The 22,927-nt window shown below is 39.0% G+C and overlaps 1 protein-coding gene across 3 annotated transcripts in view; it reads left to right on the plus strand.

The window, feature by feature from the left end:
* Nucleotides 1–1,437: 1,437 nt before the first annotated feature.
* Nucleotides 1,438–22,927, plus strand: part of YTHDC2 (YTH N6-methyladenosine RNA binding protein C2) — a 33,231-nt gene continuing 11,741 nt past the window's right edge. Inside the window, exons 1-20 of one of the 3 annotated variants that reach the window (XM_061478521.1) lie at nucleotides 1,438–1,666; nucleotides 2,038–2,128; nucleotides 5,327–5,523; nucleotides 7,248–7,447; nucleotides 8,018–8,184; nucleotides 11,577–11,679; nucleotides 12,892–13,048; nucleotides 14,614–14,721; nucleotides 15,836–15,984; nucleotides 16,369–16,504; nucleotides 16,848–16,974; nucleotides 17,985–18,050; nucleotides 18,974–19,152; nucleotides 19,323–19,419; nucleotides 19,504–19,591; nucleotides 19,691–19,771; nucleotides 20,698–20,780; nucleotides 21,808–21,913; nucleotides 22,085–22,204; nucleotides 22,518–22,790. In XM_061478521.1, the coding sequence (XP_061334505.1) occupies nucleotides 1,486–1,666; nucleotides 2,038–2,128; nucleotides 5,327–5,523; nucleotides 7,248–7,447; nucleotides 8,018–8,184; nucleotides 11,577–11,679; nucleotides 12,892–13,048; nucleotides 14,614–14,721; nucleotides 15,836–15,984; nucleotides 16,369–16,504; nucleotides 16,848–16,974; nucleotides 17,985–18,050; nucleotides 18,974–19,152; nucleotides 19,323–19,419; nucleotides 19,504–19,591; nucleotides 19,691–19,771; nucleotides 20,698–20,780; nucleotides 21,808–21,913; nucleotides 22,085–22,204; nucleotides 22,518–22,790 (2,709 nt within the window). In that variant the 5' untranslated portion in view covers nucleotides 1,438–1,485. Of the gene's footprint in view, nucleotides 1,667–2,037; nucleotides 2,139–2,451; nucleotides 2,518–5,326; nucleotides 5,524–7,247; nucleotides 7,448–8,017; nucleotides 8,185–11,576; nucleotides 11,680–12,891; nucleotides 13,049–14,613; nucleotides 14,722–15,835; nucleotides 15,985–16,368; nucleotides 16,505–16,847; nucleotides 16,975–17,984; nucleotides 18,051–18,973; nucleotides 19,153–19,322; nucleotides 19,420–19,503; nucleotides 19,592–19,690; nucleotides 19,772–20,697; nucleotides 20,781–21,807; nucleotides 21,914–22,084; nucleotides 22,205–22,517; nucleotides 22,791–22,927 lie in introns of those variants that run through there. The other 2 variants (XM_061478522.1, XM_061478523.1) reach the window with 2 other exon arrangements.

Here is a 22,927-nt window from a genome sequence, read left to right on the forward strand (position 1 = left end):
GCTCAATGTCCATATGAAGACCAGTGATGAATGGTGTTCCTCAGGGATTGGTGTTGGGACTGATCCTGTTCAACATCCTTTGTCAGCGATATGGGCAGTGGGATTGATGCACCCTTAGAAAATTTGTTGATGACACCAAGCTGTGTGATTCAGTTGACACACTGGAGGAAGTAATGCCATCCAGAGGGACCTTGACATGCTTGAGAGGTGGGCCAATGCCAACTTCATTAAGTTCAACAAGGCCAAGTGCAAGGTCCTACACCTGGGTCAGGGCAGTCCCAGGCACAGCTACAGTTTGGGTGGAGAAGTGATTCAGAGCAGCCCTGCGGAGAAGGACTTGGGGGTATTGATGGATGGTAAACTGATTATGACTCGGTTTTAATGTGTGCTCACAGCCCAGAAACCAACAGTGTGCTGGGCTGCATCGAAAGAAATGTGACGGGCAGATTGAGGGAGGTGATCCTTCCCCTCTGCCCTGTTCTGGTGAGACCCCAATTGGGAGTACTGTGTGCAGTTGTGGTACCCTCAGCATAAGAAGGACATGGAGCTGTTGGAGCAAGTCCAGAGGAGATCCACAGTAATGATAAGGGGCCTGTAGCACCTCCCATATGAAGACAGGCTGAGAAAATTGGCGTTGTTCAGCCTGGAGAAGAGAAGCTATGTGAAGACCTCGTAGCTGCCTTCCAGTATCTGAAGGGGGTCTACAGGGATGCTGGGGAGTGACCCTTCATAAGGAACTGTAGTGATAGGACAAGGGGGAAAGGGGGAATTAATGGGTTTAAACTTAAACAGGAAAGATTCAGTTTAGATATAAAGAAGAAAATTCTGTACTCCAAGGGCAGCAAGACACTGGCACAGGTTGTCCAGAGAAGCTGTGGCTGCCTTATCCCTGGCAGTGCTCAAGGCCAGGTTGGACAGGGCTTGGCGCAACATGGTCTAGTGGAACGAGTCCCTGCTTGTGGCAGGGGGGTTGGAACTATATGACCTTAAGGTCCCTTCCAACCCATTCTGTGATTCGATGGTAGGAGGAATCCTTACACTGTTAAGCTAAAGAATTTAACTTTTCATAATATCATAAATGTGATGTGCTCTGACATGCCAGCGCTGAACATCGCAAAAAAACGGCTATAATGAAGTAGCATTAAGTACCTTGGCTGCTGACGTACAGGAGTTCAGAGATTGGCCGCTGGCCAGAGAGCACTGAGTTCGGGCGGGCCTGACAGCCTCTCAGTGGTCGAGAGCGCTGCAGGCGGCAGATAAGGGGCTGCGGGCGCCGCAGGGAAGCGGGCGCTCAACTTCGCAGGATCTGTCTTCCGCTGCTCCACCTACAGGCTCCTACTTGCGCGCCCTGCCCCGCGCGTGACGCCACGACGCTGTGCGGAACGCCTCTGTCGCCGCTCCGTTCCTTCGCGCTCCGCGTTCCCTTTACAGTCTACGCAACACCATCTGGCTTCGCCTTGGGCTGTCGCCACCGGTCGTGAGGCCATGTCTAGACCCAGTAGCGTCTCCCCACGACAGGCCGGTGGGTGTTCGGGTACCCCCACTCCAGCCGGCCCTGCTGCGGGCCGCGGCCGACGCAAGAGGCTGAAGGATATCCGCGTTGACGAGGAGGTGGAGATCGCGGTGAACCTCGCCCTGGAGCGGTTCCGGTACGGAGAGGAGAAAGGTGCGTTGCGGCAGCCTGCCCGTAGGGGAAAGAGGCGGCGTGGGGCAGGTGTGTGCCGGCCCGGCCCGGCCTGTGGCGGCGGCGGAGCTGTAGACTCCTGAGCTGGGCCGGCACCGAATAAGGCCTGCAGCGGGGTGTCGGACATCTAAGCCCGCAGGCTCGGTATTCGTTCAGCAGCAGTTCGTCAGCCCCTTCCTGCCCGAATACTTCGCTTGCAGATACGAGTTGTAGAATAGTTAAAAATACCGTAATTATGTTGTTCACGGCAGAGTATGATAGATTTGGAGATTGAAAAACTCGTAACATTGAGTTAATATGTCAAGGATACTGCATGTTGTGTAGTTAATTTGCTTTTTTTGATACCTTTCTAGAAATGGAATTTCCTTCTTCTTTCACTAGTACTGAAAGAGCATTTGTTCACCGTCTCTGTCAGTCTCTTGGGCTGATATCTAAAAGTAAAGGGTAAGTTGGAGTCTGATTTTTATTTATTGTTTAAATTTTTTGGTGCAAATGTATGACTAGTGTTAAAAATATCTGTGTTTCTAACATATCCCGTGCTGTTGCAGGGAAAAGTGCTGGAGACAAAAGTTTTAAAAGTAACATAAACCCAAGGATATTTGTGCTTTGCGTTATGTCTGCTGTGTCTACTAGAACAACTTGGATGTGCTTTGTTTGAGATAGCTTGCCTTTGTTTTGTGGATTTCATGGGTCCATGAAAAAGACTTGCTAAGCCAGTATCTGTTCTGTTTTTCATGCACTGTTGTTTGCCCAGTGGTTTTGCATAGAATCTCGTACCTTGACAGCTGAAGTGTAACCTGGAGTAGCACATCCAGAGGTTTTTCTGTTGAGAAGTGCAGAAGGGGGTTCATATGCAAGCATGATAACATTTCTTTTTCTTACCCTTCTCTGATCTTTTGAAGATAAAACCCATGTTCACTGACCTGATGAGCTTGCTTGAAAGCAGCTAGTCCTGCTCCCTTGGGAGTTCAGGTGCCAAAGCAACAGGAAAGGGGAAGTTACAGGAGTGTCACATATAACTTGTCTCTGTGTAGACTTTCGATAATCTGTAGCAGCATTTGCTGCTCCTCATTTTTGATCATACTTAATGTTCAGTAAATACAGGTAAGTGAATTCAGCACTGATTGTGTTGAATGCGTAGCTTGGTTTCAGAAGACCTTATTCAAGTATAGTGCTGTTCCAGTGTCGTTCCAGTCTCAGAGTGGTATAGTTGATTTTTTGCCACAGGTGCCTCAGACAGTAAATTTGGCCGAACTTGCATATCTTTGCAGCGTATTTTGGAAACATGGAGTGTTGGACTTGTCAGATGTGTGCAAATGGTTAGCAGGAACATGCTTAGATTATGTGCATACAGGCTGTACAAATGTACAAGGTAAACCCGTCTTGAATCCATCTTGATTCTTCTAGAAATTTGTAGCTGTCTCTGAGTGGTTCCCTATTAGATTCTGTAGTATTACTGGTAATTGTTTACATAGACTGTTTCAAGTTGGAAGGGACCCATAAGGATCCCTTTCCCATAAGGAAATTCCTAGTTCTCTCAGGACTACCTAACACTAAACCATATGACTTAGATCATCATCCATATGCTCCTTGAACTCTGGCAGGCTTGGTGTTGTGGCCTCCCTGGGGAGCCTGTTCCAGAGACCACTCTCTCTCAGTGAAGAACCTTTTCCTGATGTCCAGCCTGAACTTCCTCTGACACAGCTTCTTGGTGTGACCTTTTGTGAACTTGTGACCCTGAGAAGTCGTTTTCAGAGTGTTGATACATCATTGTCGCCCAGGCCCAAGATAGTTCAGTTTCAAATGTGTTTACAACAGTACTTCGCATTTTAGTATCAGAGTTCAGTCTGAGAACAAATGCAGTGTTATAGTTTGGACTTTGGCTCTAGTTCTGTGTTGTACATCTTTGATAATTAACACCCTAGGAGTTTAATTTGTTTTACTGAATTTCGTTAAGGCTTGGCATATCACTGCAAGGCTGCCTGTTTGTCTTTTATGTCCATTTGTTGATAGACATAACATAGTGATAGGCTTTTACAGAAAGGTAAGCAGAACAATGTTGCATTATGAAAGTCTCATCATAGGATTATGCTGGGTGTAGTCATCTGAAGTCTACAGTGTCTGTGCTGTACTACCTTGTGTGAGTGGAGGGTGTTTTTTATGGGGGATATTGTGGATGCTTCTGTTATTTTTGTGTGTGTTATGCTACATAGGACATTATTTGGAAGTTTCTAGATACAACATTGTATGTGAAAATAATTTGGCAGCAGTCTTGAAAGAATCATAGAATGGTTTGGGTTGGAAGGGACCTTAAAGATCATCTAATTCCAACCCATCTGCTGTGGGTAGGGACACCTTCCTCTAGACCTGGTTGCGCTAAGCCCAGTCTTGAGCACTTCCAAGGATGGGGCATCACAGCTTCTCTGCACAGCCTTTGCCAGTGTCTCACCACCCTCATAGTGAAGGATTTCTTCCCTATATCTAATCTAAATCTACCCTCTGTCAGCCTCAATGCATTCCCCCTTGTCCTGGCAGTACATGCCATTGTAAAAAGTCCTTCTCCAGATTTCTTGTAGGCCCCTTTAGGTACTGAAAGACTCTTGTAAAGTCTCTCCAGAGACCTTCTCTTCTCCAGGCTGAGCAAGCCCAGCTCTCTCAGCCTGTCTCCATTGCAGAAGTGCTACAGCCTTCACAGCGTCTCCATGGCCTCCTCTGGACTCAAGCAGGTCCATGTCCCTCCTGGTGTGAGGGCCCCAGAACTGTATGCAGAACTGCAGGTGGGGTCTCATGGGAATGCAGTGGAGGGGGAAAATCCCCTTCCTCGACCTGCTGGTGTTGTAGTTTAAACTCAGTTAGCCCCACAGCCGCTTTCTGACTTCCCTCCCTCCACCCACCAGCTCCCAGAGGGGTGGGGAGGAGAATCAAAAGAATGTAACTCCCATGGGTTGAGATAAGAACAGTCTAGTAACTAAGGTATAACACAAAGCCACTACTGCTACGACCAATAGTAATAATGATAAGGGAAGTAATAAGGGAAGCGAATACAACCGCTCACCACTTGTGGACTGATACCCAACCCGACCTGAGCAACTATCTATCCCTTCCAGGTAACTGCCCCCAGTTTATAGACTGCGTATGACATGCTGTGGTATGGAATACCTCTTTCGCTAGTTTGGATGAGGTGTCCTGTCTCTGCTTCCTCCTGGTTTCCCCTCCTCCCTGGCAGAGCATGAGGCTCAGAAAGTCCTTGGTCAGAGTAAACTTTACTGAGCAGCAACTAAAAACATCGGTGTTACCAGGGCTGTTCCCAGGCTGAAAGTCAAAACACAGCACTGCACCAGCTACTAAGAAGTAGAAAAATGACTGCTACTGCTGAAACCAGGACAGCTGGTCACGCTGCTTTTGATGCAGCCCAGCATACAGTTGGTTTCTGGGCTGTGAGCGCACATCGAAGCTGACTCATACTGAGCTTCTTGTCAGCCAATACCTCCAAGTCCTCCTCAGGGCTGCTCTCAAACTGGTCTCTGCCCAGCCTGTATTTGTGCTTGGGACTGAAAGAATTACAGCTGAAGATCATTAAATAGATCTAAATAGGTTGCATATTCTGAAAGTATCTTTTGTTTTCTTTTTCTCCCCTGCCAGAAAAGGAGCAAATCGATACCTGACTGTGAAGAAGAAGGATGGCTCAGAACTAACACATGCAATAATGACTTGTGTCTTGGCTCCCAGTACAAAACATGCTGTTCAGAATTTAATTCAGAGATTTCCTGTAACAAATAAAGAGCGAACAGAACTTCTGCCAAAGACAGAGCGAGGAAGTGCGTGTGCTGTTGAATCTGGTACGTTCAGTGTGTCTTCTGATACGCACTTGTGAATCAGCACTGCATAAAAAAAATGCAGCAACTCACAACCCAACCACAAAACAAACCCCTTTCTTTCCTGTCTCTACCATTCCAAGTGACTCCCTCCCCCACCACAGACCCATTAATTTTCTTGACTTTCAGTTGTTAATATAGGGTCTTTTAAAAGTGGTGTCATGAGGAACTTAAGCAGTCATGTCATCCACGTTCCCATTTCTCCTCTGTGCAAAGTTACTTTTGAATCTTTATTCCAGTTCCAGGCAAATTTATTTGGAAGTACATTTCTGAAATGTGAGGTCCTACAAGTTCCATGAGGTGAGATGGGGAAAAAGAAGCGTAACCATGACTGTAAGAAAACCCTTACGAGAAAATGAGTCTGGCTGTTCTTAAAGAAATTAATGGTCTCCCAGAATAAGTTGGGGTTATTTTTGTCATTTTCTAAAATAGATTTGGTCCCTCTGAAACTACTATATAGACTTCTTGATTTCTACAGATTGAAAGAATTCAGTGGAAGGCAAACTTCTGATATATTATGTTTTTTTTTAAACAATGCTTTTAACAAGATTATTGCTTTAACAGTTATGAGTCTAAGAGTTATGTTGTTTCTATATGCAAAGCTGGGTGTAGTGCACACAAAGCACTTGTACCAGTATGCTTTGTTCCATTGTAAATTTCTGACTAACAGCATTTCATGCTTTAAGCACTTCCTTTTCTAGTTTTCTTTTTCAGTTGTTTCAGTTGTTTAATAGGATCGTTTAATGAACAGAGTGAAACTATAATAAAAGCAATTCCTTAGGGAAGTAAGGCATAAGATGATGAATACCGTAAAATTTATCTTGCTTCTCCAGAGTGGTTTTTGGCTCTTTCATCTGTTGTCCTGTGTCTGTCTTGAGAAGACAGTGTTTAAATTTTAATAAATTAATCTGTTAATCCCATTAAATATGTATAATTGAAGTTACAACAAGCTCTTCATTCTTCTGGAAAAATAATTATTGAAGAATTATAGAATGGCATTTGCGGTACTGAGTTTGAAGTAGTCTTCCACAAAGGTATGTGGGTGCTTTGGCTACTTAAGCATTGCTTTTTTAATACCTGACAGTGTGCTGCATGGGTTCAGTGGTTTAAGTACAGCATGGTTCAGTCTGTATGGTAAGACAAATCTCATGGACTAGAGCAGTAGGTTTTGTAAAACTGACTGAAAGGCGGTCATAAAAGACCAGGGAGGATATGAAAGAAGGCATATGAAAAAGGAGTTTTCTTTTTCTAAGAAGATGTGCTTGTCAGTTTGGAATAATTTAGGGGCTTAACTGTACTGTCAGTATTTCTGAACACAATATCAATATGGAGGTGTGAATATGTAAACTTGATAAAAGTCCAGGAAAATATGCCAGGCTGCTTTTCTTAGGTTTAGTTTCTATTTCTGTTTTTGCTTTTCATTACCTTTTTTGACTTTGAGCAATTCACTGGGATAGTCTGGTTTTGTTTAAAATATCTGTGAAAGTAAAAACTCATTTGAACAATATTTATTTCAAACATTGTAACAGAATGTGTTGTTGTGAATATGGTTTTTAAATGTGTGATGGGTTTGTCACTTCATCTGTAGGGGTGCATATAAAATCAGGAATATTCATTTTATGTACTGTTTGAAAACAGTTTTTTTAGTGACCTTTTGTATCTAAGTAAATTGATAACTTCTCTTACAGAAAACAGAGAAGTGAACAAGACAAGTGGACGACTTAACAATGGTATACCCCAGGTTCCACTGAAAAGAGGGGAATCGGAGTTTGATTCCTTCAGGCAATCCCTACCAGTTTTTGAAAAACAGGAAGAAATTGTCAAAATAATAAAGGAAAATAAAGTTGTTTTGATTGTAGGAGAGACTGGATCAGGAAAAACTACTCAAGTATGTTTCTTCAATGAAGTAACAAAGATAACAGTATTTATATAAAACTAATGCAAATTTTATAATATTTCTGTAATACGGGATTTCTTTATGCTAGTTTTGCTAGTTCATTTTCTTGCTTTTGAAATACTATGCCAGCAGATGTGTACTAAAAGCATAACAGTTCTGCACAATTTTCTGATAAATACTAGGTTCTCATTAAAATAGTGTAAAATATTGAAAGAAAGGTAGCTATGATTTTCCTTAGCCTTTTTCTTTGCTTAGCCCTTCTCCTTCCAAAGCTAGTTCTGCTCTTAATGTCTAGAGTAGAATACTGTTGTGTTAAAACCTTTTTTTTTTTTTAATAGATTTTTCTGAAGCAGGAGAGGAAAGCTTTTGTACAACTTTTGTAACTTTTTAACAGATTAAACTTAAAATCAGAAATTGATTTTCAAGTACAATTGCAATGATAATTCTATAGTGAATTCTTTTGCTACCTGTGTAATATTGAGATGCAGTTCAATTGTTTCACTGTGGTAAACAAGCTGACTTTATCAAACTAAAAAGTAAATTTAAACCACTTCTTTACAGATACCTCAGTTCCTTCTTGATGACTGTTACAAAACTGGAACTCCTTGCCGTATATTTTGCACTCAGCCAAGACGCTTGGCAGCAGTTGCTGTGGCTGAAAGAGTGGCAGCAGAAAGAAGAGAAAAGATTGGCCAGACAATTGGTTATCAGATCCGATTAGAAAGCAGGTACTACTTCTTAAAGTCAATTGATCTTATGTTGGTATCTTTAGTCTTGTGTACGTTTAAACCACAATGTATTTGGGATACAGCATAGCAAATATAGGTAGGTTATGTTATTTCAGGTCATGGAATATTTAAGAGTGAGAAGGACAGTGTTTGTCTTGTATTTTGCAAGTTCTTGTAGTCAGTTGTCTTTAAGCGAATTGCAGGTGCTTTGTCTTGATTTCTTTTTGGGTGTTGTGTGGAATTCCTTGTCTTATTTTCAGATCAAGTCTACACTTTTCTCTCTTTTTCTGCCAACTTAACAGATATTGATACACAAGTTCTGCAGGTTTAACAATAGATAGGAAGACCTCTGTGCTATAATGAATGCTGTGTAGTGAAAGTTCATAGGGGACGTAAAAAGGAAAAAAAGCAACATTTTAATATTGAGCATTATTTACCAGTATAGTTTGGGTAAATTTTACTCTGTTTCATCTTTGTTTAAAGCATGAAGTGACACAAAAGTAGAGATTTCTAAGTCACCTAAGGAATTTGTTCCTAAAGGAGAGAAGGAATTGATGAAAGTCTGAAGGTTGTGTGCAGTTTCTACATTCTGTGAACTGTGAAGGTAGCGGGATTTCCAGGAATGAGCAGCAGTTGATCTGTGAGTGAGAAGATGGCAAAAGGTATAGCTGTTGCTTGTATGGATGAAGATACCACATAGCTAATGAAAATTAGTGCACTCGAACAATAAAACAAAGTTAAAGAAGAATTTGAATACGTGTCAAAAGCTTACAAGGCTATTAAGGGATTAAAAGAACTAGTAAAGATGAATTGCAAATAATGGTTAATATGTGGAAGTATGATGCTGGCTGAAGCAGAACAAATTGAAATGGAAGAATTACTGGAAGCAGTGCAGAAAATCCTGCTTAAGAAGAATCAACAGATTAAACTCAGGAGAAAGATCAAAAAGGAGACATGGCAATATTTTCAACTTTCGGCAAAAAAGATGTGGGCTGGAGGTAGTTACAGTGATGATTTCTAGAAGGCTACTGAAGAAGAGAGAAGAGTAGAAATGGGTAAAGCAAAGGAGGGATGAATTCCAAACTTGGAAACAAATACACATATAATGACTAGGAACTCACATCTTCAGGGAAAGAACTGTAGAGTACAATACAGAGCAACTTCATGGTACTTAAGATGGCAGTGCTGGAGAAGATAATGGCGATTGCTAGTTTTACTAGCTAACTCTGCCACAGGTACTAGAATAGTCACTTTTTAAGAATTTGAAATTCTTGAAAAAGCATTTGAAAAGGATCAGCTGATTTCTTTGTGATTCAGTCATGTGCAGTGTATTGGGATTGCGTGGCAAGGTTTTGGTAGAAGGGGTCTGTCTACCTGTGAGAAGCTGCTAGAAGTTTCTTCCATGTCCAACTGAACCAATGCCAGCTGGCTCCAAGGAGGACCCATTGTTGGGCAAAGACAAGCCTGTCAGTGACAGTGGTGGCACTTCTGGGATAATGTATTTGAGAAGTGGGGGGGGGGGGGGGGGGGATGAAACACACCGCAAAAAAACCCAACCAAACTGTGCAATTACAGCTGGAGAGAAGAGTGAGAGCACATGGCAGAAACAGCCCTGCAGACACCCAGATCAGTGCAGGAGGGAAGGAGGTGCTCCAGGAACCAGAGCAGAGGTTCCACTGCAGCCAATGGTGCAGCCCATGGTGAGGTAGGTTGTGCCCCTGTAGCCCAGGAAGGTCCATGGTGGAGCAGATTCCACTTACAGCCCATGGAGGACCCCACACTGGAGCAGGGGGATGCCTGAAGGAGGCTGTTATCCCACGGGAAGCCTCTGCTGGAGCAGGGTCCTGGTGGGACCTGTGGCACCATGGAAAGAGGAGCCTGCACTAGAGAGGTTTGCTGCAGGACTTGTGATCCTGCAGGGACCCATGTTGGAGCAGATGCTGAAGAACTGCAGCACCTTGAAGGTCCTCATGTTGGAGAAGTTCATAGAGGACTGTCTTGTGTGGGAGGGACCCCATGCTGGAGCAGGGGAAGAGTGTGAGGAGTCGTTGTGGTTTAATCCCAGGTGCCAACTAAATACCAAGCAGTCACTCACTTACTCCACTGATCCCACACCAGGTGGGGTGGGGAGAAGAATCAGGAGAAGGTAAAACCTGAGGGTTGAGATAAAAACTGTTTATTGATTGAAGCAAAGTAAATACAATAATTAACAATAATAATAGGGAGCAAAAAAAGAGACTAAGAATAAAATTCAGGAAAAACAAGTGATGCACAGTACAACTGCTTAGTACCCACTGACTGATACCCAGCCCAACCCAAGCAGCGATCCGTCCCTGCTGGCATGATGTGCTGTGGTAAGGAATACGCCTTTGGCTCGTTTGTGTCAGGGGTCCTGTATCTGCTTTCTCCTGGCTTCCCGTGCCCCTCCTCACTGGCAGAGCGTGGGAGACTGAAAAATCCTTGATCGAGGTAGATGCTACTAAGCAGCAACTAAAAAAACATCAGTGTGTTATTGGCATTGTTCTCAGATTGAAGCCAATGTGCCAGCTACAGAATGAAGCAATGTGCCAGCTACTAGAAGGAGAAGTAACTATCACAGCTGGAAACCAGGAGAGAGTCCTCTCCCTGAGGAGGACTCTCAGGGGGATGAGACAACGTGTGATGAGCTGGCTGCAAGCCCCATTCTGTGTCCCCCTGTGCCACTACACGGGAGGAGGTAGAGAATCTGCGAGTAAAGCCCAGGAAGACAGGAGGGGTGGGGGAAATACTTGGTTTTACTTTTCATTATGCTACTGTGATTCAGTTGGTAATAATTAAACTGATTTCCCCAAGTAAGGTCTGTTTTGCCCATGATGGTAACTGATGAATGATCTCTCCCTGTCCTTATCTTGACTCGCAGGCCTTTCTTGGTATTTTCTCTCCTCTGTCTAGTTGAGGAGGGGGAGTGATAGAGCAGGTTTGGTGGGCTCCTGGTGTACAGCCAGGGTCAACCCACCACACAGAGGGAAATAAAAGGCTGTATCCAAGCATATGCTGAAGAACTGGAATCTGTTTCTCCAATGCAGTCCATACTGAATTTTCCAGTAAATTAACATGCAGAGGTTCTCAAGGTTCTGTTTCACTTGCTTATTTATTTATATAAATTTACATCTCAATTTGTTAGTAAATCCGTTTTCTGAAGTTTTGGAGCATAAGCACCAAGGTTGCTTAGGCGCCCTCTGGGAATAGGCATAGTTTAAAAGAAATAGTGTGCAAGGATTCTTTGGTGAGAGAACTGTAATTCTGCTTCTGGTGAGCAGCTATTAAATACTTTAATTTTCAGTAAGTGGTGGAAAGCTAACCACATTTGAATGGTGCAGGAGACTGAAGAATCTTTTTGAACTGTTCAATAGGGTTTCTCCAAAGACACTGTTAACGTTTTGCACTAATGGCGTACTACTTCGCACCCTGATGGCAGGAGACAGCACTCTATCAACCGTGACACATGTTATTGTGGTAAGAATCCTGTTGTATTCATGTGAGCTCTTGCAGTATGTGTTATTTGTTAGTTGGAAGGTGAGATCTTAGTTTTCTTTATTAATTTGCTGAGCATATAAGGTGGTTTTGTTTATTTACAATCAGAATTAACATTGGAGCCTTACTGAATCTTTATTGTAGCATGTAGACTTTTGATGTTTTAAATTTTTTTGGAGGGTCAAAGTACTTTAAGTCCATGACAATATTTAATTTTGGAATCATGATGCAGTTTTGGAGGACAGAGCTCTTAAGTTTTTTTTTCTGAACTGCCTCTGTCAGAAAGCAGAAAAGCCCTAGGGAGGCTAATGTAGATAAGTTTGTGAGAATTTCTTGTATCGTGTACTTGTTTTAGCAATATCAGGTTTGCAGTCTGTTTGTGCAAATGTTTTTAAGATAATGAGTCATCTAATTTTGAGCAAATTATTTAAGTGCATTTGTTTACATATATGTATGTAAATATTTCTATTGTGGAGTTTGATAGATCAGTGGAACCAGGACGTTTACCACAAGTTCTTCCCTGCTGAAGATAGAAAAATTCATAATTTTAAGTGCTTGTCTGTTAAACTAAATGGAAAAAAGTATAAGAATGATATATACATTATTGGCTTCAGCCTAAAATGTTGTGCTTGTATCCTGCTTTGTAAGTTCATAATATAAACCAAAACAGAGCACACCAGCAGAGATGATTAATCAGTCATGTGCCTTAATTGATGATAAGCTTTGTGCATGACTTAATGGATTGAAGCAATTTAACTTTTTTCTGATTATGTGGTATCGTACATTTAACTGTTCATCAATTATGAAGCAAGAATTTATTAAAATAAGATGTGCAGGATTTGGGTTTATATTATTATCTTGAAAATGAAATTAAAATATAAGAATTCGAAAAGTTTCAGAAATTCACTTTCACCTCTGAAATCAAGGTATGTGTGGCTTGTGCATTACCAGTGCAGTTTGCTCTGGTGTCTTTATAAAACCTCTTGGAATATTTTTTTACTTCTGGATAGTTTTTAAAAAGAAACTCACTTAAACTAGACGTACACATTTTAATGCATCTATAATGTGCTGGCAAATTACGTATTTTAGTTTTTTTTAAAAGTTCATGTTTCTAAAAAGTTATTATTTTGGATCTGTGATGTTTACCTGTTACTTGTTTTTTGTTTTCTGTTTTATTTTCCCCTTTTGTTATAGGATGAAGTACATGAGAGGGATAGGTTCAGTGACTTCTTGTTAATAAAACTGAGAGATGTGTTGCAAAAGCACACTAATTTAAAACTAATTATTTCTAGTGCTGCTCTAGATGCAAATCTCTTTATTAGGTATTTTGGAAGTTGCCCAGTAATACACAGTAAGTATTTACGTAAACTCTTAAATCTGAATATACCTGCCCTAGGACTTAGAGATCTTACTAAACTGTAGTAAACCAATCTGAGTAAGGGAACATAGATTTATGTTCTCTTTTTTTATTCCTCTTCACCCTCCTGGCTTACAAGTTTTCTGCACGGTTGACCTTCTCTGGCACCTTGCAGTCCTCTTTTAACAATGATGTCAAAGTGAAACTGTTTTGAGAAGAAGGTTTTCTGCATGTCAGCCTTTTTTAAGAAGTTCAGCAGGCTCAGGACATGGATAGGATCACTTTCTTTAGAATCTTCTCTACAAACAGTCTGTTTATTTTAGTGAATGTTCCTGAAAAAGAAGTCTTGTGGGTTTTTTTTGAAGATTGAAGTGTTTATTTCTAGTTCCCAGTTCTGAATTTCTGCCTAGTGAAATAAGGCTTGTAGACTGTTGATGAATAAACCAGAAGTTACACAATTTCAGTGTTTTCCAAATTTTTTCTTTAGAGAAGGGAAATCTCAGTTAAAATTGTTGTGTGGCTTTCCAGTTTACTCTTTTTGTAGCTTCCTGTTCATTTATTCATATGTTTATTTAGGAAATATCTGATGGCAATCTCTCCAGTTTACCTGAGTGGTTATATTGTTATCACATACTAGTCTTTGCAGGCTAATTGCAACTGAAAAGATACTTTCCCTTTTCCAATCTTGAGAATTAAGAATTAGAAGAGGGTTTAGGTACTTTGTTAATGTAATGAAAAAGATTTGATCCTCCTTCAGCAATATAGCTGACAAAATCCTGACCACAGAAAACAGTATTTTGTAGTTGTGGGTTCCTGTGGTACACAGAGTTTGTGATCAGTGTTGGAAGACTTCCTCTCTGACAGCTTCTAAAAGTATGTGAACTGTAGCTTGGTTTTTCTGAAAAAAAAAGTCCTGGGTGTTTTAAACTCAGCTATGGCAAATGTTTGTTAACAGACAACAAATCAGAATCTAGGGATTTTAGTTCTTCCTGTAAAAAAGAATTCTTTAATGTCCTTAAATAAGCTCTAGAAAGCAGTGATATTGAAAAAGAAATCAGGGTGAATTATTAGAAGATAAACACCACTGGTATGTCTGATTCATCAGGAAGTATTTGGTCAAGAACACCACATTTGGCTGAGGTGATTAAGGAAACTGAGAGAAGTCCCATCTCATACACTCCTCATGAAATAAAGTAGTTTAGTACAAAGGTGCCAATCTGCCTGTGGGATCTTGCACTAAAGCTGTATTAATTATTGTTAGATTTAGTAATCCAGGTGGCAGTTTTACACAGTGAATTCTTTTTTTGTAACCCTAAACAAAAATGGTTATTTTCTTTTTCTCATTTTTATAAAATTTTAATTAATAACTGTCAATCTTATGCGCATTTCTTGCTATAACACTTAATAGAATTGAAGAGATCAGTGATAAACAAAGTGCGCAGCTGATGTTTCCCTTTTAAAATGTTGTTTTGTTTTGTGGCCCAGAATTTTAAGAAAATAAACTCCAGTGAAGATAGTCTTACATTTATTAATACTGTATGAATTATTTATACTTTCAGTACAAGGAAGACCTTTTGAAGTTAAAGAGATGTTTTTGGAGGACATTTTACGAAGCACTGGGTATACAAACAAAGAGATGGTAAAGTACAAAAAAGAGAAGCAGCGAGGTTGGTGGACTTCTTAATTATTAGGTTTGGCACTGAGTCTCACTGATTGAACAAATAAATAGAATTATTCTCTGTTAAAATTTCCATGGTCAAAATATTAAATGACACATGGTTAGATGACAGCAAGTATCTTTAAGTTCCCAGTGTCTACATTATTGAAGTAGATTATGCAACTTCAAAAAGAAATTTTTTCACTTTCAGTGGTTACATTCTATTTGCTTTCAGTTGATAACTGTTAAATTTTTCTTCATTATTAAGGAGTTGAATTGCGTATAATTGGGGACTTTGCCCAGATGAAAACTGTAGAGGCAGAAGATACTATGTGCTGACTTTTGGGTGAAAATTGAAGTGCAGCCATTAAAGAAAGCATGATTTTGTACATCTTGCACAGATGTGGTTCTCATTGGGAATGTTTTCATTGCATTCTTGAGACATGGATGTATTCAATATGTATCCCCAGAAGCATTAACACACGTGAATTTAATGTAGTTGGTTTGCAGTTGGTTAAGTGTATATATATTATTTGAGACATTTTCCTGACAACTGAAAGTAATGATTGTAGTCTGTATTCAAACAAACAAAAAAAAAGTGTGGGCAAACCCAAAATCTGTACCATCTAGTACTAGCTGTATGTTTATCGTGGTGCTTAACTCTGATCACTGTGTATGGAAGAATTCAGCCAAGGCACACTGATGCCTTCTACTGTTTTTTCTGCTTGTACACAAAAGTTAGTTGTTTCATGCAGGAGCTGTATCACTTCTCTTTGGTATTTCACTTCTGGAGAAAGATCTGAACTGAGCATGGCATAGAAGATACTTACTCAGGAAGCGCGTTTGAATGCACTACATTGGAATACTGGAGAGTTAAGCACCCAAATAGTGTTTTTTGCACTGTTCTTATAGCAGATGTTTGCAGTGGTGCACTTCAGGTGCCCTTAATCGTGGAATATTAGACTGATAACAAAATTCTAGATTAAATAAAAGGAGATTGAATAGGTAACTTTGTGACTTGATAGAAGTGTTTTTTGTAACTGAAAACAATAATAAAAATGACTAAAGCTTAAAAAAAAACAGAAACAAACCAAAACCAAACAACAAAACTTTATGCATTCTAGAGGAGAAACAGCAAAGCAGTCTTACTGAGTGGTGCTCTGCGCAGGAAAATAATAGCAAAGTGGAATCTCAAAGACAAAGATCTGTCCCAAGTGCAACTGAGGAGTATAATCTGTTGGATGATGGTGGTGACACAGTATTTAATCAACTGGTAAGTTTTTGCTTTTGTTGGAAGAGGTGTTTAAATCTGCATTGTATTATTACTACCCATGTAAAAACTCTTTTCTAAAGGTGTTACTCCTTTTGTGTGTCTAGAATGATATTAACATTTTTTAATTTATCGGCGTGAATGATCCTAGCTAACGTGTGCTTTTCAGTTATGGTGGTTGTACATAGCTTTTGTTCAGATCAAGTGGCTAGACTGCCATTGTTTAAGGTACTTGCATATGATACAATAAATGCTTTCACTATTTGAATGCTGTATTCCTGATTGTTACTTCGAAAACTCACTGTTCAAATTCTTTGTGTCTAATATATGAGGATAAAGACTGCTCTTGGAGGAGAGTCATCTTTCAATGTAGCTTTTTCTCTTCAGGCTGAGAAAGATGTGAATTGCCTTGAGCCATGGCTAATAAAAGAAATGGATTCTTGTCTTTCTGATATCTGGTTGAATAAAGATGTTGATTCCTTTGCTCAGGTGTTCCACCTCATTTTAACTGAAAATGTCAGTGGTAAGTTTTTCATCTTACTGCATTAAAAAAAAAAACCAAACCCCACACCACAAAATGTTTTTTATTTCTGTGGCTACTCTGTCTCCAATTTCAAACGTTATCTTTTGAATTCTGGTGTGTATTGAAAAAAATAGGGTTAGCAAAATTAACGAGGTTTGTAGATACTTGTTTTGAAGTATTGACATGTTTCTGAAATAGTGTTAAAATTCACATGAACTGACTAGTGGGATAAAGTGAGGAAATATTTTCTTCGGGGTGGATTTTGAAAGTAATTTTTATACTACCTTTTGCTGAAAAAAATAATGTTTGTATTAGGTTTGCTGATGTTTGTTGTACTTCTCAGTTGATTATAGGCACAGTGAAACCAGTGCAACTGCGCTAATGATTGCCTCAGGGAGAGGCTTTCTGAGTCAAGTAGAACAACTGATAAGTATGGGAGCAAGTATCCACTGCAAATCATCCAATGGCTGGTAAAACAAACAGATAAACTGAAAGACAGATTTATTTGTCAAGATACAAAGGAGAAACAACTTTCTATAACATCTAAGCTAATTTATCTGACTGTTATAAGCACTAATATATTTTGACAACTTAAACAATTTCTGACTTCTGTTTATCACATTATTTTCCATAAATGCTGAATTCAGTTCTTAATGAAACAGTCTCAATATGGGATATACTGTCTTGGTTTCAGTGAGTCTGATTTGATGCACTGGTTTGAAGAAGAATTGGAATCTTTCTCACTGTATTGATTAAATTATATCTAAAATGTCTGGCAATTTTAGTTTAAGAGAGTAACCTATATTTGATTTAAAAATAATGTAATACATGTGCAAAGATCTTTGTTATATCTGTAAATATGTTGTGTCATGCAAAAAATATGTGTGAATGTGTAAAAATTCAGATTTTTGTGTCTTCATATAAACGGAGAACTATACTAAATAATTGTAGTATGGAAAGATAAGAATTAGGATTCCAGAGGTATGATATGTGAAAAATTTCCTGAAGAATGTAATTTAAAAGGAAGACAGAGTGAACTGCATTGTGTGGGGGACAACTCTAAGACACGAAAAAGCCTAATGTTTTCATGTCTTTTTGAGAGAAAGGTAGGGGATGTGACTTCTCAGGTTGATTTAAAGGAGCTAGTAAAGGGTACTGCAAAAAGGCATGGCTCATCCTGTCACATTGGTGTGTGTTTTTTGAAGGAAAGGCACACTCTTCCTCCTCATTTCTTTCTGCATGTTTGAGGATACTTCTGTATAAAACTGGGATTTTCTTTTTGTGGTTACCTGAAATCCTATTGTTACTACATGCACTTTAAAATGGGAATTTGCAGATCCAGCAATAACAACACTGATTAAACATTAAAGCGGAAACTGGTAGAGAAGTGCAGAGTCAGTTGTCTCCTCATGTAACATGCTATTCATACGCATCTTATGAAGTGAGAAATTAATACAGATTTTTATGTAACTCTTTTCAGGGTGGCGTTGGACTGGGCTAAACGCTTTGGGCAGACTGAAGTTGTTGACCTTTTAGAGTCCTACTGGTAAGCTATAACTAATTTGCAGAAGCTGCTGAAAAAATACAAGGTTTAATGCTCTTAGATTAGCTTTTATCATCGTTCAGTCAGAAGAGATTTTATCTTTTTATACTTTAGAATCTGGCCTAAATAGCAAGATCCATTTGAGAATAGGAATATTTCAAAAATATATTTATGGAAGAAAAAGTTTGTTTGTATTCATTATCACAGTATTATGTTTGCATGACTCCTTGGGTAAATATATTTCTAGTGGTGTAGAATTTCTTTGATAATATTAGCACTTATCACCTTAATATGGATATTCCCATCATTATTATATATCTAGGCAGGGTGTGATTATAGTAACTGAAATAAATATACAGAGGACATGGCCATTTTATACCATACACCATTTTAATTTCAGATGCTTATTCTGGAAACAAATCTCTTGGGTATTGTTGGAACATGATAGCGTATTAAAGAAACTTTATATGAGTAACATGGCCATTCAAGAACTGTTTTTCGGTTAATTTACAGATACAGTAGTTTCACTGTGTAGAGCCCTGTGTTATTATGATTTCTCTTAGTGTAGTTTATGGTTTATGTTAGTGTAATACCTCAACTGTTATGCTAGTGAAGTTTTTGGAAAATACATTTCTTTTAAATAGTTTTCCCTTAACAGATGCTGTCTTTCTACCTTGAGTTCTGTCACATTTGCTTATGTTTGGGTCTCAATAAAGTATAATAAAGTTAACACTAAAAATTGAAGTTGCATGCTTTGCTAAGTTAACACTTAAGTCAGTGAATGGTAATAGTTTTGTGGAGATGCTGTTCTCCTACACTTTAAAATTCAAGATGAATAGTCTTGTTGATCTAAATTCGAGTTGATGGGTGAATGCAAACCTGAAGCAAACAACCTTGACTCTGGCCTATGTATTTATGTATTTTAGTGCTTCAGTGGAATCTGGAAATCTGGATGAAAGTTCCCTGGTCCAAACAAGTGGTAGTGACCTGGATGCAGAGGACAGAGAGCTGTTGAAAGCTTATCATCACAGTTTTGATGATGAAAAGGTGGATCTGGACCTGATTATGCACTTACTTTATAACATCTGTAGTAGTAGTGATGCTGGTACGTATATACACACACTCCCAGTAATCACCAGTGTATAATCACTGTGGATTCAGTTTCTGATGAATTATACTCTTTTTTTCAGTGATTCCAAATAGGTAAAACCTTCCAAGTGCTTAGTATACGTAGTGCTGACATATATTAACTCTGCAAACCAACTTCTTTTTTAGGAGCGATTTTAATATTTCTTCCAGGATACGATGAGATAGTTAGCCTGAGGGACCGTATTCTTTTTGATGACAAGAGATTTGCTGATAATGCTCACAGGTAGAACCTCTGATTTTATGGTTGTCTTGAGTTTATACTGTTTCTTTTAAAAATCCTTAAAATGTGTTCTTTGTCTTGCATTAGATACCAAGTTTTCATGCTTCATTCAAATATGCAGACTTTGGATCAGAAGAAGGTGCTTAAAAGTCCACCTTCTGGCATCCGCAAAATAGCAAGTATCTGAGGACTTTGTGAGATACTATGTTGATCTATTTTGTTGTTGCTTTTACAGTTATTACAGCTACTATAGACTTTTTTTTTTTAATTGCAGATTCTTTCCACTAATATTGCAGAAACCAGCATAACAGTCAATGATGTTGTATTTGTTATTGACTCGGGGAAGGTGAAAGAGGTATGATTCACTTAAGCTTATTTTGGGAAGTATATATCCTAGTGTTCATAATACATAAGTTTCGGGGAGCTACATAGTAGGCTGAGAGGTAGTGCATGTCAGATGACAAAACTCACTGAGGTTTTGACATCCATTTGTTTTACTACCAGTGCTGTGAATAGCTAGCTGTTTAAAACCCCTGTAAAAGCTATTGCAGGTTGATATATCTACATGTTTTTATATATAGATATATGAATATAGTATTTTTTTATTTTTTTTTCTATAACAAGTCCATCAGTGTAGACCACCATCTTCCTGAGACTTGGAGAACACTAGGACTTCCCTTTGTGCTGTAACTGTATCTAGCCCAAATCTAATCCATGTTTTTTAAGCACTGTTTTTGATATGTTGACTGCCTATTCCCTAATTAATTGCTCAAGAAAAATGAGGTAGCATAGTGAGGCAGTTTAAGACCTTTTATATGAGTTAGGAAATAAAACCAGATTTCCTAGGAGACACTCAAACCAGGTATCTGAAGTTCTCATTGGTAATACAATTTTTTTTTTTTGTAATTTTACATCAAATGTCGGAAAATAAGGGTGTAATTTTCAAGTCAGACAAAGAGGAAAACTTTATTTAATATGATACCATGGTTTTGCTTGGTTTGTGATACCACAAAACACAGCCCATGTCTTTTGTTGACTTGCAGTTGCCTATTGACTAGAAATCTTTAATTTAGAAAACTGTGTAGCAGTTTCTACGAAGATACTGCAAAGGAGGTAGCATAAATTCACTTGAAGTTAAGTACTTTAGAACATACCTTTGTGCCAGAAGCTCATGGTTCTTAGTATTATTTTTATTTAGAGAGCTTCTGTTGATGATCTAGATAATGTATTTCATGTACCCTAGTCGGTCTTGGTTTTATGTTCCTTGCGTTGCTTTTATAGAAGTCTTTTGATGCACTGAGCTGTGTTACAATGCTGAAAATGGTGTGGATTTCAAAGGCCAGTGCTATCCAGAGAAAAGGCAGGTAATAAATGCTTCATACTGAATTTTATTTTGCAGATATCCACCATCTTGTATGTTAAGAATAAAATACACAATGTAATAGCAATTGGGTAATGTTAACCTCGTCCAGTATTATGTTGGATAATGGCCGATACCGATTTTCTGCAGAAGAGTGAAGGGTCAGCATGTGTTTCCTTGGAGTCATTTTCCAAATTATAGAAGAGTGACACTCAAGAATTTCCCAAAGTTTACATTAGATCTAAATTGCATGAACTTCTCCTTCCTCTTTCTAGCATGTAGCACCCTCAGCCACAGTGTCCAATAAGGTTTTTCATAATTCACCTGTGGGCAATAGGCTACCTATTGATAGTCTAATAGATGTCCCTTACTGCTATGTTAGAGACTTTGAGCACTGATTCCTTATTCACCTTCTGCAAACTCTTCATGGTTTATTGGGCCTTTATCATATTCCTTCCCAAGACTGTGTGAGGGCTGAGGGGTTATGTACCAACAAATGCCTACATTTGGTGATACTATATTGGCATTAACCTGCAGGAATTTGAGTGTGAATGAGAAAATTTGCTGTCTCAGTCCCTTCACTCACAAGTTGTTTGGTCTTCATTCTTCCTTTTACTGCCTTTAACTTTGAACTGTTTGGGCCATGTGAAGAGGAAGAAATTAAATTTATTATTTATACTCCTTATAGCAAAGGGCAGTTGAGATTTGGATTGATCTTAGGTTATCAAAACCCCACATCACTTTATTTTTAGATAGATCTTACTTTGATTTCCCCAAATCTTTCAGTATTGGGGCAAAATTCTAATGGAGATACGTATATATATTTCAATATACTATTGGAAATAATCCATGTACTACAAAGCTCTCACCTACCTTGTGGGACTTAACACTTGATGACAAAATTATCTGTTTCTTAGACTTGCTTCTACACTTGCATTCTAAGTTTGTGGGTGTATGTGGTGTTTTGGGGGTTTTTTTTTGAGTTTTTTGAATGTCTGATTTTCAACAACTTCCTATATTTCATTTTCAAGGGCTGGGCGCTGTCAGCCTGGAGTCTGTTTTCGTCTCTTCAGCAGGCTTCGATTTCAGAGTATGTTGGAATTTCAGACTCCAGAACTTCTAAGAGTGCCACTTCAGGTGCATGTTCAGTTACAGATTATAACTTTAAAAATGTATTATCATCAAACCATACTATTAATGCAGAAAAAGTGTTTGGCTTTTTGTGTGTGTATGTGGTTTTTGGTTTGATTTGGTTTGGGTTTTTTCTCTCGCCCAATCTTAATCTTTTTTTTGCCTTTTAACTTGCAGGAGCTTTGTTTACACACAAAACTTCTGGCTCCAATTAATTGTCCAATTGTTGACTTTCTTATGAAAGCTCCTGATCCTCCACCAGCTTTAATTGTGAGAAATGCTGTACAAATACTGAAGGTCAGCTGAATAATAGTTTTAGATGGGAATTGTATTTGATTTTATATTTGTGGTGTGGCAGCATATCTTACTGAGTTTTGTTTGTACTGAGACTGTTGTGTAAACACTTAAGGATGCTTTGAGTCTTTGTGTTGTCTAATTTTGTGTGTAGATGTATTTCTCCATGTTAAGGGAAGAGAATGCTCAAAAATCTCATCTCAAACTGTTACAGGTTTGAGTTGCTTTCTTAGTTAATGTCCAGTATCCACATACTTTGCGTTTATTGTAAATTTTGTCCACTTACCTCCACCCCCCCTTTTTTATAATTACACAGAGAATAGATGCCATGGACCCTTGGGAATATCTCACTGAACTTGGCTATCATCTCACTGAATTACCAGTAGAGCCACACCTTGGTAAAATGGTGTTATGTGCTGTTGTTTTGAAGTGCCTGGATCCTATTCTTACTATTGCTTGCACTCTTGCATATCGAGACCCTTTTGTCCTACCCGCACTGGCCTCTCAAAAGCGTGCAGCCATGCTGTGTAGAAAACGTTTTACTGCAGGAACATTTAGTGACCATATGGCGCTTCTCAGGGCTTTCCAGGTATTATTTCATTTTCAGACAAGAGTATTAATCACAGTAGATCACATATCTGTGTAAATGATGTACCAGTCAAGTTGCATGTAGTATGACTGATTAACTCCATAGAGAAGGAACTCTTTTTGCCTAGTGGTTTTCCC

The sequence above is a fragment of the Pezoporus flaviventris genome, unplaced genomic scaffold, assembly GCF_033815535.1.
Source record: "Pezoporus flaviventris isolate CSIRO_AGI_PZ_B2104156 unplaced genomic scaffold, CSIRO_AGI_Pfla_v1 ptg000126l, whole genome shotgun sequence".
NCBI lineage: Eukaryota > Metazoa > Chordata > Aves > Psittaciformes > Psittacidae > Pezoporus > Pezoporus flaviventris.